We start from the raw sequence: 16,545 nt of genomic DNA, 5'->3' as shown, positions 1-16,545 counted from the left end.
GTGATTAACTCACCCACACTAATATAAATAAGGGAAAATATCATGATTAACATTTTGAGCCTAGTAGTGAACATATAATGGTGGTGAAATTTGCATATTTGTGAGGACTGACTAGTTTTAACACATTACTCCTACAAAAAGTCAAAATGATCGTTGAAATGCAATAGTTACTTTTTTTACGGTGGGAATTAATTGGTTCCTTAATGTGCTATGGGAAGCGCAAAAAGGTATTTTCTCATTTTACCTGTTTGCAAAGAATATCAAAACAAACGAAGTAGTATTGTTATAATTACGAAAGGATTTTTCGATATACAAGATGCATTAATTAATTAAATTCATTTAAATGTTTGTGTTCTTGAAGTAAGACAAATAATTTATGATGGTAATATATGTGCTGAATGACAAGTAAACATATAATAGTTTAATAATATCTCATACTTAAAAATCATACTTAAAAACAATTATACTGAAATTATTAAAGAATGCTAGGCAGCGGGAAATGATGATGCATAAATCGGAAACAGAGACAAATTCCAATGTTACACTGTCAAAAACTATTAAATCGAAAGACATTGATAAATTATGGCAGCGATCAGTCTATCGTTCAGATATTTTGTATGCTTAAATTGATAAGCATAAAGTTTAAGTGAATATGAAAAGTCTTAGACTACATATACTTTTATGAAAATAATTCTAGACAACAAATAAAGTAATTCGATTTGATAATCATATAAAAAGTTTTAAAAGTTTGTCAAATAAAAGAGAAAAAAAAACGAAAAAACGAGTTAATAAGGATTAGTATGAAATAATTTTAAACATATAAATGACTGATTTAAAATGATTACTGGAATTTTTGAAGCATACTGCAAAATAAATTACATATCTATGCATGATTTGTTCTTGGACAATGCATTTTTGCATAGTTGTACATTCATTCTTTTTTCTAGAATTCCAAAGTCAAGAATTACTAATGAATTAATCAAGAATTCGAGAATGAACAGTGAAGAGGAAGGTGAGAAGGACTCTATCTCATTAACTGAGGAATCTAGCATTGGTGATTTGGTTAGTTAATTATTTTTTATGAGATTTGACGAATAAAATTATGCATTTAATAATTTCAATAATGCAATCAGTAATTAGTTAATTAATTAATAAAGCTATTAAGGTCAAGGATATAGTTAAAAATATATAGTTAATTTTCTAGAGTTGAAACATGAAGAGCAACGTGAAAAAAAGATAAGTTTAGACTAAAACTCATTTGGATTAAAGCTATAGCAGCTTAATTAAGTAATTAATTAATAAAAACATCATTGAAATGATGATTGTATAATTCTTTACATTTAAGCTACTTTTCCTTTTTCAAAGTCAAATAATAAAAGAAAAAAAAAAAAATATTTGAGGTGGATGAATGGATTGATGTTATGCTTAACAAAGGTATAAAAGGTTTAACTGATGAATTCATAGCATTATATTTCTCAACGAAGCCATCACCAAACGATTATAGTATTTTCATGGCTAACCAAAATTCCGGTAAGAAAGCTACCATCACCAAAATTCCGGTAAGAATACTTCTACTACCCTGTTTTCATCACAAAATTCTGTCTCCTTTTACTATCATCAAACTTCCGGTAAGAATACTTCTGTCATCCTGCTATCATTATCATCGTAATATTGATTGTAATGATAAAATAATTGAAATGATCATGTTTGCTTGACTTTTATAATTAATTTTTTTAGGCCCTAATTAATTTGAAGAAATTTGAATTGTAACTATAATTCAAAAGACCGAAATTTTCAATTTCTTTCCGAAAAATAAGGAATAGTTTTTCAAGTTTTCAAAGTATAGAAATGTTTTTAAGGTCGGAATCGTTATCGGAATGTAGTTTGCCTGGACAATTCACGTGTTAAACTTAACAAACATCCATCTGGTAACGATTATATTCACGCAAACTACGTCGGTACACCTTTTTCAGAACGACGTTTCATCTGTACCCAGGTTATTCCATCAATAGCTCTTATTGCTTTTTTATCTATTTTTCTTAGAGCATAATTAAAATATTGATACAAAGAAAATTAAATTCAAATTTAAATTTAATGTTATAAATTTGGCATAAATAAATTTTAAATTCTAGAATTTTAGAGTGAAATTTATGAATACATTGTCAATGAAAATATCATAGAGTGAATGAAATCTTTGTTGATTTGAAGATTTAAGTAGTTTTTTTAATTAAATTGAGCTGAATTGCAAAACTGGAAGTTCTAATTTTAGGCACCATTAGATAGCACGATTTATGATTTTTGGTTCATGATAATTCAAGAGAAAGTAAAATACATTATTATGTTGACAAATTATATTGAAAAAGGTCATATCAAATCGATACCATACTTTCCATCTGAGATTGATAAAGTTGATAATTATAACGGTATCATGGTGAAATGTTTAACAGTAAGTTTAATAAAACTTCAATTGGTCTAAATAAAATCCTAATTAATAATTAACTGATGAAATAGTTTAATTTAATCTTTTTATCATACAGTGGTTTGACTTGTAATTATCATTAAATGACATTCCCTTTTTTTATTTCAACCACTTAATATTTTTTATCTGAAAAATTTCAGTGCGAACGTCGCATAGATTTTGAATGTGAAGTTTGGGAACGTTCGCTAATGATTCAGTCACCAGATATGAAAACAATGATTGTGACACATTTTCATTGGACTGATTGGCCTGATCATGATATACCTAATAGCTATTCCTGTCCATTACATCTTCTTGAAATGGTAATTCCTTCGTATTGTCTATTTCTATTCTTTTTTTTTTTTTTTTTTTTTCAAAATTAAAATATTTCTAATAAAGAAACTATTAAAAAGTGAATAACAAAGTTATGGAAGAATTAGTCAAATATAGTAGTGAACATTTTTTCCTGAAATTAAATGTTAAAAATTTTTAATTCAAAAGCCAACAATTTAAAAAAAAAATTATTACATATTTATTTTAAAAATTCATTTTCTTGTATTTATTATCGATTAATAGTTAGAAAAATCATTATCATAAATAGTATATGTAATTGTTAATTAACAGGTACGAATGTCATCGTCACCAATAGTACTACATTGTTCTGCTGGTATTGGACGTACCGGTTGTTTGGTACTAATTGAATTAGTTCTCGAGAAATTATCATACAAGCAAACTTGCAGTAGTATGAATTTTATGCTTGCTGAATTACGAAAGCAACGTGCTAAATTAATTCAGAATAATATTGTATGTATATTATTCATTATTCATTTATATAGCATTTAAAAATGATTAACAACGTGCGGTAATTAATATAAATACATTAAGTATATTAAATAATTTCAATAAATTTCTTTTATATAAACCTCTTTTTTACATTTTTAGTTCATCGATGTAGCAACTTAAATAGAATTAATTTCACTTTTCTATGAAAACTTTTCTTTTTTTTTTAAATTTTTTGTCAAAGTTTTTTTTTTTTTTGCGCGTTTTGTTATAACAATAATGACCAACAGGAATATTGTTTTTCTCTTAAATTATTTATTTGTTATTATTTGTTGATCAATTTAATAGAAAAACAATACAATTATTGTTTTTATTGAGTAATTTAACAATACATTCCATATGTCAATAATTTTAATATTAATAATAAACCGAGTTAAAAATAATCTCATTTGTTTTACCAAAAAAAGAAATGAATTAATGTAGAAAAGCTAAATCCAATTAATTTTCAATATTAATTTTTGTTAACAACTTAACTTTACAAATGAAAACTACCAAATTTACACTCGTGAATAAGTTGTCCTGCTTGCAGCAATATCTTTACGTGCATCGTGCATTGCTGCATTGTTTTACAGTAGCTGGACGCGTTAAAAAAGTGGATGAAGTGCGCAAATTTATAAAAGATTATGAACAATTCATATTTGATGAAGCTAATGCAAAAAAGAATTTTTGAAATCATTCATTTCAAGTACTCAAATTTTTTTTATCCTGAAATTTATGCATAAATTATTGAATATTTTTACCAAGTTCTCCCCAATAAATTTTAGCTTCTGAAAAAAAAATGAAATCCAAAATATGCTGAAAAAAACTTCAAAAAAATAAACAGATTATGTAAACAAACTTTACGTCATGTACAAAAGTGCATGACGTAAAGTTTCATAAATATAAAACAGAATATATTTTAATTAAAACTATATCTGCTCAATTTACTTAATTTGCTATGTTATAGAAGTCAAATTTTACATTTCATTTCAGCTAATATCAAATCCTAAGCATATCGAAGTAAACAATGATTGAAATAATTAATGCAAATTTTGTAATTTTATACTGATGAAAAAGTAAAAGTAAACAAATTTTTAATGCTTAAATATTGCCATACTATTTAGATTACTTCATAAATAAAGTAAAATTTTGCAAGTTTTATAAATTAAAGAATAGATATCTAATTAATTTAATTGTTTTCAATCATTGATAACCGTTTTTAACAATACACCAAAAATATTTATTTTACAGATTGCTATCATATGAAAATTATAGGTTTAACTTTTGGACACATAATTATGCCCTTGATGTTAAGGCTTATTTAAGTACTATATAGAAAGTGATGCCTATAATTTCAAGGCTCATTTAGGCACAATGCTGTTTGAGCAGTGATAAAACATGATTGAACATTGAACATTATTTCCAAAGGTTGTAAACACTAGAGAAACAGGAATAGTGACTACTTGCATTGCTAGATGACATGGGGGTTGAATTTGTAATAAATAAGCTCACTGAAGCTTAATATGATAAAGTAAGATGTGAACAAGATTTAAAGCACTTTCAAAAGCCGAATTAGCGCTACATGAAATAGCTAAAGTTTCGTGATTTTGTCACAGCAGAGTTTTTCTGAATTCCAGTCAAAATCACTATATCTGCAAAGTATGCTCACCAATTCGATGTTACACCAAAAATAGTTTTAGTTAGCACTGATCAACAAAAAGACTTGAAGTTTTACCTTTCCCGCTGTGCTCATTCAACCTTTCGTCATTTCTCGGGCATTTTAACGAATTTTTTGCTGGAAAAATGATGCTGTTATAATCAGCAAAATATCTGCTAGGATAAGAATTTAAAACATGGATTTTAATGCTTGTCAGGAATTAGCAAACACTAATTTCTTGTTGGACAAAATGATGAATACTTCAGAAGTAGAACGAACTGCGTTAGGAAGTGTTGCCTTTTTCATCATACTGATTTTTCGCTGTTAATTAAGTGCACTGATTACTGTGATTCTCACCTAAATTAATAAAGATAATTAGTGACTAATTACAATGATTTAAAATTCATAAACCAAAAGTGTAATTATTTTTGTACCAAATTTACCGCAAATATTTTCTCGTTTCTATATTCCCACTCTTTCATTTCATTACTGCACAATGATGAAACTAGAACCAATTTGTCTTTAAACATTTATATTGTATATCAGATTTTGTTTAGAATTTCTTATCAATGAGATCATACGAATATAGCAGTCTTAAAGCATTTCAATACAAGCTGAAAATTCAACAGATCATTTATAACAAACCATCTACGATGATCCAACAAAATAGAATCCTAGAATAGTATGACACTGCAGCAATGAATCAGCGAATCAGAAGTTTCAACTCTAACGGATCTGTATGTGATTAGTGCAGTAGTGAAACTCACGAATATTACACTGATTCGATCTCGCATGATTGTAAAAAAGAAAATTCGAAGTCGGAAAACAACAAAAACTGAATAAATTTAACTTGCTTTAATGTAATTGAATAAACTTTTAAGTAATTAAGTATTTAAGTAATTAAAATAATTTTGGCTTTGAAAAGCTGAACTGTTTCACAAACATTTCACAAATTCAAACATCTCACTCTTCGTTATGAACTGATTATCTTTGATAGTTATGTCTGCCAAAAAAGCACAAAGAGTCTGTCCTATTATAGCCATTCACATCTTCGCTTTAAAAATCTCATCACCAACCAAAATTTAACGAATAAATTTCTCTCCAGTTAAAAAAAAAAAAAAACAGATTTTAATATTTTCATGGTTTAAAAAGAATGAAATTAATCATTTTATTACTATCTCAGCTTTTCAAAATAATACTTGGATATTTAACAATCGTAATTATTAAAACTGTCTGCTAAAAGAACGAAGATCATACCGATTTAAAATGTAATGTTAAGCAAAATGGTAAATAAGTCTGAAATATTTTTATAAAGCAAAAGAGATTTAATTTTGCAACCTCGTCAGGTTTATAAAAATCTATTTTTATTAAAATTACTGTCAAAATTGGCTGGAAATGATATCAGCTGAAAAGTTTCAACCATATTAATGCTCAAACAAATAAATAAAATCAAATTTTATACTATAATTATGTTGAATCTTATTACTTCAACAGTTGATAATTGTGCCAGGTCAAAAAAAAAAAATAAATAAATAATCATAACTATTTTGCTGGAAGATGGAAGATCCTGTAGACTGACAGAATAATGTCAGGGAAAATGTTAAATAAGTTCAAAATATTTTTATAATTCAAGGGAAATTTTGTTTTGCTACCTTATCAGTATTTTGTAATTCATATTTTTTACCAAATTCATTGTTAAAATTGATTCTAACAACTAGAGTAAAGAAACAATTGAGCAATACCTTTTAATTAATTTGCATTAAATTTAAACATGTTTCAGAAAGACGAGTATGATCCAGATCCAAATCGCTGAACAAAATTAATAAAAAACAATAAAAGTGACAAAAATAAGTGCAGAAACAAATGTAATGAAAAAAGATCCGGAATGCAACTAATACAAAATATTATGCGATAAAAAATATAATTGAAATTAATGGAAAAGCATGAGTAAACATAAAAAGCTGTAAATAATATGAAACATTGTCCAATATAAAAAGTGAAGCATGTAAAAAAATCGTACGAAAATAAAAAAGTATAAAATAACTAAATAAAATAGCATGCATTAACAGAAAATATAAATTGCTGAACAAAGTTAATAAAAAAAAAAAAAAAAAAATCTGAAAAAAAAAAGAAACAAAAACGAGTGCAAAAACAAAAGCAATGAAAAAAGATCCGGTATGCAAAACAACATAAAATACTATCTACTAAAAAAATATAAGTGAAAATAACAGAAAGCATGCAATTACTAAACATACAAAAATCCATATAAGACGTAGAATGAACAAAGTTAACAAGAAGCATGCAGTAAGTTATAAGTAATCAAAAATACATGCAAAAATAAACAAAACAAAAAGTGGCTAACAAAAATACCAACAGTGAAAATAGAAATAATACAAAATATCACTGCACAAACTGTCTTTTAAAGCATCGATATAGAAAATCGTTTTGATATATTATAAAGGATAAAATTTTACCAGAAATATGATTTTACCAGTAAGAGATCAGAGTATAATTATATTTCTTTAACAAATTATAGGCATATAATCATTTCTAACGTTATTAAAATTACAAATTACCGATGTTGTTATTTCTTTGTTCTTGGAACCATCGTGTATGGTTCTGCCTGTGGCACTTGCAACTCCTTCGGAGCTACTCCGGAAATCCCTAAGTGAAACTCATCCGGCGTCGCCGTAGCCAAAGATTCCTGAATTGCAAGGACCGTCTTCGTCTTTCTGAAACATGTTTAAATTTAATGCAAATTAATTAAAAGGTATCGCTTAATTATTTCTTTACTATACATTTACTACAAAAATTAAAAGTTGAAGTTGCTTAAATTACTTACTTTAATTATTGCTTTATTGTATATTTGCTACAAAAATTAAAACTTACAGGACGAATTCGCAGACTGACTCAACTGGTTCCTCCGTGCTCTGCCTCTTCATCAAATTCTGGCTCCTGAGGTGCGGCGTCTTCCTCCATTTCTTCCTGGGCATTTCGCCCTTCCAATTCATCCAGCCCTGTCTGCACCTCGTCCAAGAGGATCATGAGGGACCGTTCAAATTGAATATGATATAGAGAAATTTAGAGTCATATTTTAAATTTAAGGTGAAAAATTCTGGAACGTTTTTTTCTTCAAACCGTCATCAATTCTATCAAAAGGAGAAAAAAAAAAAAAACGTATGAAAAGAAAAAGATAAGCGCAATAAAAATAGCTGAATTGTATCACAACTATCACAAATCTCTGTAGTGCGCGAAATATTACAGACTCCCTTCTCAGGAAATTAAAAGCAGCCTGGAGATCCTGATTATCTTCCATAGGAGATGTTATTCTACAAAATTAACAAATTTACTGAATATTCATCTTGTAAAAATTTTGAAGATTTAAAAATATTATTTTTTGGGAGACGTTGTTGATTTCGGGAAGATTCGCTGGATGAGATGTAAATTTGTGGAATAACAGAGGAATAAAATATTTTCTTTATTAGCAGAAACAATAATACAATAATTCGATAGAGACGAGTCGTAGTGGCATCACAAATTTGTCTAGAAGCGAGACGTAGTCGTAGCCCAAATTGTCGAGAGCGAATCCGTAGTTTTTTTTTACAAAAGTTGTGGAGAGGCGAAACGTAGTTCACTTATCATCGTTCTTAGATCAAACAAACAATACTTCCTTTTTGGCGCTTGGTGAAAACAATGCCAATTTATTGATGATACAAAATAATGACGCCTTATTAGTGATCTCCTTATAGCATTACTCTGGAAGCCGATATAGTAAAAAAAAAATAAATTCCAAATGTAATAAAATTTCAAAAACACAAATTCAAGCGATAAATTAATGAATTTCTATATATTTTTAACACAAAAATGAATTTTACTGATTAATTTCAGCCTTTTAATGCTTGAAAATTTCTAATGGTTAGAATCAGTTTTGACAATGAATTTGGTAAAAAATATGAATTATAAAGTACTGATAAGGTAGCAAAACAAAATTTCCCTTGAATTATAAAAATATTTTGAACTTATTTAACATTTCCCCTGACATTATTCTGTCAGTCTACAGGATCTTCCATCTTCCAGCAAAATAGTTATGATTATTTATTTATTTTTTTTTTTTTGACCTGGCACAATTATCAACTGTTGAAGTAATAAGATTCAACATAATTATAGTATAAAATTTGATTTTATTTATTTGTTTGAGCATTAATATGGTTGAAACTTTTCAGCTGATATCATTTCCAGCCAATTTTGACAGTAATTTTAATAAAAATAGATTTTTATAAACCTGACGAGGTTGCAAAATTAAATCTCTTTTGCTTTATAAAAATATTTCAGACTTATTTACCATTTTGCTTAATATTACATTTTAAATCGGTATGATTTTCATTCTTTTAGCAGACAGTTTTAGTAATTACGATTATCAAATATTCAAGCATTATTTTGAAGTGTAAATGATTTCATTAGTTTCTTTTCTTTTTTGAGTTTTTTCTTCCTTTTTTTTTAGCACAGATCAAATTCTGTTTCTAACACAAAATAAACTTTTATAGTAATAAATTTCAATATATATATATATATATATATATATATATATATATATATGGCAAATTAAATTTACTTGTAAATTTATGACTTGAAAGTAATAACCTAAGTTATAAGTACGATTCGATTATCTTGCTTATAACTTGCTGAATGCTTTTTTTGCACTTACTTAGCCATTTTATTTCCATTATTTTTGCATGCATTTTCGATTACTTATAACTTGCTACGTGCTTTTATTAATCCCTTCTAGTTAATATTTTAATGATTTGAATTATGAAGTTCAAAATGAATTTTGAACTTACTTAACATTTAGTATGAACTAGACCTTCTTCAAATATGTTCTCTTGGCAGTATCTTGATAATTAATGTTTGAAATGCTGATGAATTGATAGCATTATAATTGAACTTCGCATAATTATTTATGTACTTAAAATATTTGAAGTTTTCTAATTAACATTATTTTTCATCATTTTGCTTTTCAGAAAAGCAAATCAATTTAAAATGGAATGAATGAATGAATGATGCGTTGTTATATTTTGATGCCACCAATGTAACACTGATTTGATTAATTTGAATATTGAAAATTATCGAAATCTTCTTAGCAGACATCATTTTAAGTCATTTGAACAATGAAATTAATAAAAAAAATGAATTTAAAAACCTATTTTAAATTGAAAAACACTAATTCAAGCAGAGATTGAAATTTCGCATTATGTTGTAATACAATCATTAATAAAATTTATAAAATAATTAGTAAATCACAAAATGCATGGCAATGAGAAATGTGAAGAGAAAAAATAAAAGAAAGAAAGGATGATATAAGGTTGTTAAAGTGATTGTTCGATTAGGGACACACAGGATCAACTAACATATAGGTGAAGAAACTATCATAGTAATGGCCTCACCATTCCAGTGGAATGCAAATTTCAAGAATAGAAGCGTGTCACATAAGTGAACGATGACTGGACTCAGAAACATAGTGTATAAGCCATAAAGATCAACGTGAAAATACAAGAATAACGAAATAATAGTGGTAGTTAACATTACTGTTGTTGCTATTAGCAATTTTCTTGTTGTTGACCTGTAGGCAAATAATATTAATATCGGATAAATAGATATTTACTGTTAACTGGGGGTTGATGCAGTAACGAGAAAAACATCTGTTATCATTGAATAATAGATGCTTTATCTGATATTAGTATAATTTGTCCAGAAAGCTATTTACACGATACAGATCAAATCATTTATCACTTATTAACAGGTGCTTTTCCGATATCCTTTATTTACTTACAGTTGATTTATACATTATCAAATCATTAGTTATCACTGAAAAATTATGTCATCTTTCTTTCCAATCATTGTATCAATTTGAATAGCGCTACGAATTATTTTCGTAAGTAAAAATTGAAAAAATTAAATCAATTACTCAAAGAAAATATGCAATTAATATTTTGACTCTGAAAATATAAATGACAATTTGGAAATTTCTGTATGAAATAGTTAGTTATGAAATTAAATGTTGAATATGATTTACATATAAAACCCAATTTATCAATTCTTTAGAGGTTAATTTTTGATAAATCACGTTAAATTTCAATTTTTTTTTTCTAAAAATCTACTACCAGTAATAACTGAAATACAATCTACAAAATTTTCTCTGGAAAAAATAAAAAAGAATAACACTTTTTTAAATTTTAAAGAAGTTTCGAGAAATTGGCGAAAATTTTTGTTATTTATTAGTTGCAATATATCAGCATGAATCATTTTTGAGAGCGAACTTATACACTAACATTGTTGAATGTTAAGAAAATATTGAAAGCGTCTTAAAAAGAAAGAAAAAAAAAACCAATAATCTCTAAGTTTATAAATTATTTCTAAGTTTTTTTTTTTTACTTTGCTCTGATGAGCAAAGTAAAAAATTTCACTTTTCTGTTTTTTTCTGTCTTTTTAAGCAAATGGCCTTTAAAAAATTAAAAATAAGTTAAAAAGCTAGCCGAAATATTCATCGGTTTATTCACCTGATAATTTATTGCTGTACATTTTCTTTCTTTTAAAACAAACTTCAATAGAAAGGAAGTTAAAAGTTATTCTACTTCATGCGCTCAAATAAAGATCAAAAAACAACGAAGAAAAAAAAAAGTGATATCTACTAAATAATTCTTTAATAAATTATTTTTACTTATGTTTTTCATCCTTTTTTGCAAAGAATTTATCTAATAAAATATGAAATGAAAAAAGATATGATATGAAATAAATAAATGGTCATAAATTAAAATATTTTTTATTATTTTATGTAGAGTTTCATTCACAGACATAATAACAATGTAAAAGAAAAGAAAGAGTGGAAAGTAGGGTTAGTCAAATCAGAAATATGCATAATCTTTTAATTCATATTTTTGTTTTTTATACACATTTATTCATTTGTTAAAATTTTTTTTTAAATTAATTTATTCAGATTTATTCATTGTTAATTAATTATAAAAAATTATAAAAAAAAATATAAAATTTACATATTAATTATAGAAAATTCTAAGAAAAAGAAAAAGAAAAAACTAAGAATTCTTTTCTTTTTAAAGAGAATATTAACAGAAATGATAAGTTAATTAAAAATAAACAATTTTGTTAGTAAAATTGTTTTGTTTCAATACAGCATGAAATTAATTGATCATTTGTCGCATATCATTTTCTTATTTGATGATCATGGTGAGCGGTGTGATATTTATACTTTTGCTAAGAACATTTGCGCTATGGCGATGTTTAATTACAACATTTTTACTAATTCTTAGCGTCGTTATATGGGTATTATTCGAGTGTTCACGTAAAAAGCTTGAATTAACACCAGCTGTACCACTTGTTAAAGGACAAAAACATTTAGAATTGGTTAGTTGGAAAAATTGAATGAAGGAATATGCAAAACTTTTGATGAAGTTATAATTGCTTAACTATTTGTAATGACTATTTAAGTAAATAAATATAATTAATAGCTATTACTTACAGATTATTTAGGCTTTTTTTCGTGAAATTTTAAATTATGTAGATTAATAGTCTAAAGATTATTATTGATTATTTGGACTCTGATTAAAAATGCAACGAGAAAAAAGATGACACTCATTTTTATTTTTATTTTTTTAAACAGAAAGAGTCGGAATTAGTATAAAAACAGCTTACATTTAGCTCATTTCTTGCGTTTTTTTATTCTTTTTCTCTTTTTTAAGGATGAAACGCAAAGAAGCAAAGGTTCACAAATTACAGCTTCAAATGTAAAAAACCCATTAAAGCCACTTAAAATATCATTACCGGAAGGTTAAATTTTATTAAAATGATCGAAATTTTGTTGGGAGAAAAAGGAATGAAATATTTGGTTTTCATTTCATATTGGTTAAAAAAATTATTGGGATGATGAAAGTAGTCAGAACAAATCAAAATTTCTAATTCAAATTAAAAAAATTTCCATTCAATTTGACAACTTAGAAAATATTGGAATTATATAGCTACAGAAGAAAGTGAACCTAAACCAATAGCAGCATCATTAAAATGTGGTCGAACACAAGCCTCTCATACAATACCAGTAAATTTTTAGCAATAATTAATTAACATTTATTAAACTTATGGATTAATTGCAATATGATAAAGTAATATGATGGATGCATCAACCTTTTTAAAATATTGAAGACATCAGATTTAAAATACTTATGATACACAACTTTTCATAATATCTCGTTAAGAAAATTGAAATATCACGTTTATAACAGTTAATATATCATCATCTTAGAATATCATTTTAAAATATCAAAAAAAAAGGCAAAAAAAAAATCAACTCTAAGATTTTATTTAAAACACAACATTTAAAAATGTGACGTTTATCACATTTAAAATATCATGTTTGTGACAGCTAAGAAGACTTAAGACATTAGTTTTAGACACTTAAGACACACAACGTAAACAATTCGTATAATATAACTGTAATATCACGTTTATGATAGCTAAAATATCACGTTTAAAGTGTTTAGGGCATTAACTTTAAAAGACTCTAAAAATCACCTCTAGAACATTTACGAACATTTATAACGTTTTACGGCAACTGCATCTATTAAAAAATATAAAATTATGACACTTAACATATCAGGAATTTTATCATATTTAAGATGCTTAAACCATTACGTCTAAACATTGAAAATAAAAAAGAAAAAACATTCTTTTTTTTTTGTTTGCTTTTTTAATAAATTTACATTCTGTTAGAATTCCTTTAGCTTTTTCCTACATAACATAACGAGCACTGAGTTCATACAGATTATAGAACTATTCGAGGGTAGTAAATACGAAGGTGAAATGAGCGATTATATATGTGAGTTACCCCTATTTGATTAATTTGTTTGGCTAATATAAAACAGTTTATATTAAATTGTAATTTTTAAAATCTTAAATCGCTCCTGTGAAGCCAATATCATTAACTAGTTCAAATTATATTCACATAACTACATGAGATACTACGATACTTTATTGCTTTATGCATACTTCAGACTATTAGGTAGACTAATAAGAAAAGAAACGAGAAGAAAAAAAAAATTACAAATTATTTTTAATTGATTCATCTATTCTAAAATTCTCTAATTTCTATAGACTAAATTAAATTAATTTCATTTTATTTTCTAACTTCAATTACAGATTTTACCTTCTGACGATACAATAAAACATGTAGAATCGTTACCGGAAAGTTCAGAATAGAACAATACAATCATAAGATGACATTCATTTGATAATGTATTATTCAATAATTTTAAAGCTGATATAAATGCTAAAATTTGCATCACAAACGATGACAGTAAATAAATGTCTGACTTATCCCAGCTTTAAATAATAATGTTATTTGTTTTCGAAAAAATCTATTTTAAATGAAACCTAAGTGAAAAATATGAGCTCGAGTAATTTGAAAATATTAATAGAGAATTTTTCATTGAAATTATACATTGTCATTAACGATGAAATGAAAGAAGAGTACCATTCATTATCATGTTCTCTCATAGACCAATGAATTTTTGGTACGGCGCAAAAAATGGATTCTGCTTACACTTTTCAAAAAACATTGGATTTCAGAAAAGTACAGTAATTAAAAGAAAAGAAAAATCCTAAAAAAATTTCATTTGTTTAATATTAGAAACTTTTTTTCAAATTTCAAGCCAATTTGCAGGAATAATTTTAATTAACATGATAAAGCAATATTTGCTAATAATTATCAAAGTGAATCGATCAATATACATCATCAATTGATTTTTTTGGTAAATATACATTGAAATAATTGGTTGATCGTTTTGAATGTAATGTTTAAATTTCGCAAAAGAACAAATTTAATTCGTTGATCAAATTTATGAAAAGCGAAAAAAATGTAGTATTGCTGAATTTGCCTGGGTTAAATTTAAAAATAAATTGAGGAAGTTTTTGAGAAAGCTGATAATAACGAAGCATGTGAAAAAAAAAGCAAACAAAGGCACAAATGACTGGAGTGAGAATGATGGATGAAATATAGTCTTTCAAATATTCATTTTTTCAAGAGTTAATTCATTACATATCGTAAAACTACTCATTCTTTATCACTGTTATCTTTATCAGTAGTAATTATTGTTGTGCAAAATTATCAAAGTAGAACTTTTATCATTTCAAAATTTTCATTACTCTCCCTACTCTATCCATCTCTCACTACGTTATAATTTTTTTTTTTTTTTTTGAAACTTCATTTAAAATACTTTCCTTATTATCATTGTTTAACTGCTAACTTAATTTTCAACAATTTTAAAACTTCATCATCAACTTGAATAATTGATGTTGCATAAAAACGAATGCAGAAGAGAAATTTACTTTTTTGAATTTTAGCAGCTTTGTTGTGTTTTGTGTAAATTGTATAAGTGATTAGTTGTTTCTAGAATGTTTGGAAACATCTACACGACTGGTAGCTAATGAATAAGATGAATGAGAGTAAGCGTAAATGTTATATTTTGGCCATTATTTTCATGTGGCCATTTTGTTAAATCTATCGGGTTTATTCTAGAAAGAAATATAAAAGATTTTTTTTTTAAAGATATATGTAAAATATAATTTAACATTAATACGAATTAATTGAATTAAGCGGCAGTGAATCTATCGCGGTTTCTCGAACGATTACTTCATTTTATACATAATATCTACGTTGCTATGCTTCTCGTATTCACTTTTAAAATATATACATTTTTTATTATCTAATTAAAATTTATTATTATTTTTTAATATTTATTATTTAATTTATATAATTCACTTCGGATATCAATGATATCAATTAATGCTGAAGTTAATTTAGCATATATCACAAATGAATAACTTATACCCATGAAGTTTTATATTCCGTATTTTAAAAGTTACTCTTTGTAATGAATGTTTAAATTATGCAAATATTATTTAATACAAAAATTACTAAAAAATTTTCTAGGAAAACTGGGTTGCATCATAACTTTTTACATGCATATTATACTATCTCAATATTCTTACAAATTCTAATAATTAAAAAAAAAATAAAAATAAAAAGACATTATGTGAATGTTCATTATTTATTTATACACCTTTGTATAAATTTGCATGTTTGTTAATCTCATCATTTATTTTCACTTTTTTTTAATGCATACATAGATAAATATATATGCAATTATCATAATTCGTTTTTAATTTTTCTAGACATTATTCATTGAGTAACTGAATGGAATCAATCTTAATTTTGTTAACTTATAAAAAGTGAAATTAATTTTTGAAATGAATAAAATGAAATGACAGTTTTTATTAATTATATCATGATTTCTTATAATGAGAAATCTTAAGTGAAAAAGAAATTTTACTACCTAATTCATCAAAATGATCAAACTAAAGCTAATAGCAGATTTTGAGAACAAAAATAAACAAAAATGCTGAATAACTAACAAATTAGTAAATCAATAACTTTAATGAGTAACCAAAAAAAACATTTTTTTTTTTTGAGAAAATAAGTAGGAAATAAACAAAGATAATTAAGCGCAAGATCAATCAATCAAATTAACAATTATAATTCTTAATTAAT

At 25.8% G+C, this 16,545-nt stretch overlaps 3 protein-coding genes across 6 annotated transcripts; 2 read left to right on the top strand and 1 right to left on the bottom strand.

The window, feature by feature from the left end:
- Positions 1–993: 993 nt before the first annotated feature.
- On the top strand, positions 994–3,968 carry Bm4882 (Protein-tyrosine phosphatase containing protein; the record flags this gene model as incomplete). Its single annotated transcript, XM_043074796.1, has 7 exons — positions 994–1,062; positions 1,401–1,530; positions 1,860–1,996; positions 2,270–2,446; positions 2,620–2,781; positions 3,083–3,262; positions 3,828–3,968. 7 exons carry the CDS (start codon positions 994–996, stop codon positions 3,966–3,968), a joined length of 996 nt encoding a protein of 331 aa, XP_042930730.1.
- Positions 3,969–7,518: 3,550 nt separating this feature from the next.
- Positions 7,519–7,945, bottom strand: Bm17994 (Uncharacterized protein; the record flags this gene model as incomplete). Its single annotated transcript, XM_001891582.1, has 2 exons — positions 7,519–7,666; positions 7,824–7,945. 2 exons carry the CDS (start codon positions 7,943–7,945, stop codon positions 7,519–7,521), a joined length of 270 nt encoding a protein of 89 aa, XP_001891617.1.
- A 4,225-nt stretch (positions 7,946–12,170) lies between these two features.
- Bm20 (Uncharacterized protein) lies at positions 12,171–14,195 on the top strand (the record flags this gene model as incomplete). Of its 4 annotated transcripts, none has more annotated exons than XM_043074794.1 (5): positions 12,171–12,350; positions 12,686–12,773; positions 12,968–13,038; positions 13,761–13,815; positions 14,136–14,149. In XM_043074794.1, the coding sequence occupies 5 exons, from the start codon at positions 12,171–12,173 to the stop codon at positions 14,147–14,149; spliced, it is 408 nt and encodes a 135-aa protein (XP_042930728.1). The 4 variants fall into 4 exon arrangements, with proteins under 4 accessions (XP_042930728.1, XP_042930729.1, XP_042930726.1 ...); XM_043074795.1 differs by having other exon boundaries at positions 12,962–13,038; XM_043074792.1 differs by lacking the exon at positions 13,761–13,815 and having other exon boundaries at positions 14,136–14,195.
- Positions 14,196–16,545: the final 2,350 nt, after the last annotated feature.

The sequence above is a fragment of the Brugia malayi genome (genome assembly GCF_000002995.4).
Source record: "Brugia malayi strain FR3 genome assembly, contig: Bm_v4_ChrX_scaffold_001, whole genome shotgun sequence".
In the NCBI taxonomy this organism is placed as follows: domain Eukaryota; kingdom Metazoa; phylum Nematoda; class Chromadorea; order Rhabditida; family Onchocercidae; genus Brugia; species Brugia malayi.
Note: the sequence above shows the minus strand (reverse complement) of the source record. Positions and strands in the feature narration are given on the sequence as shown.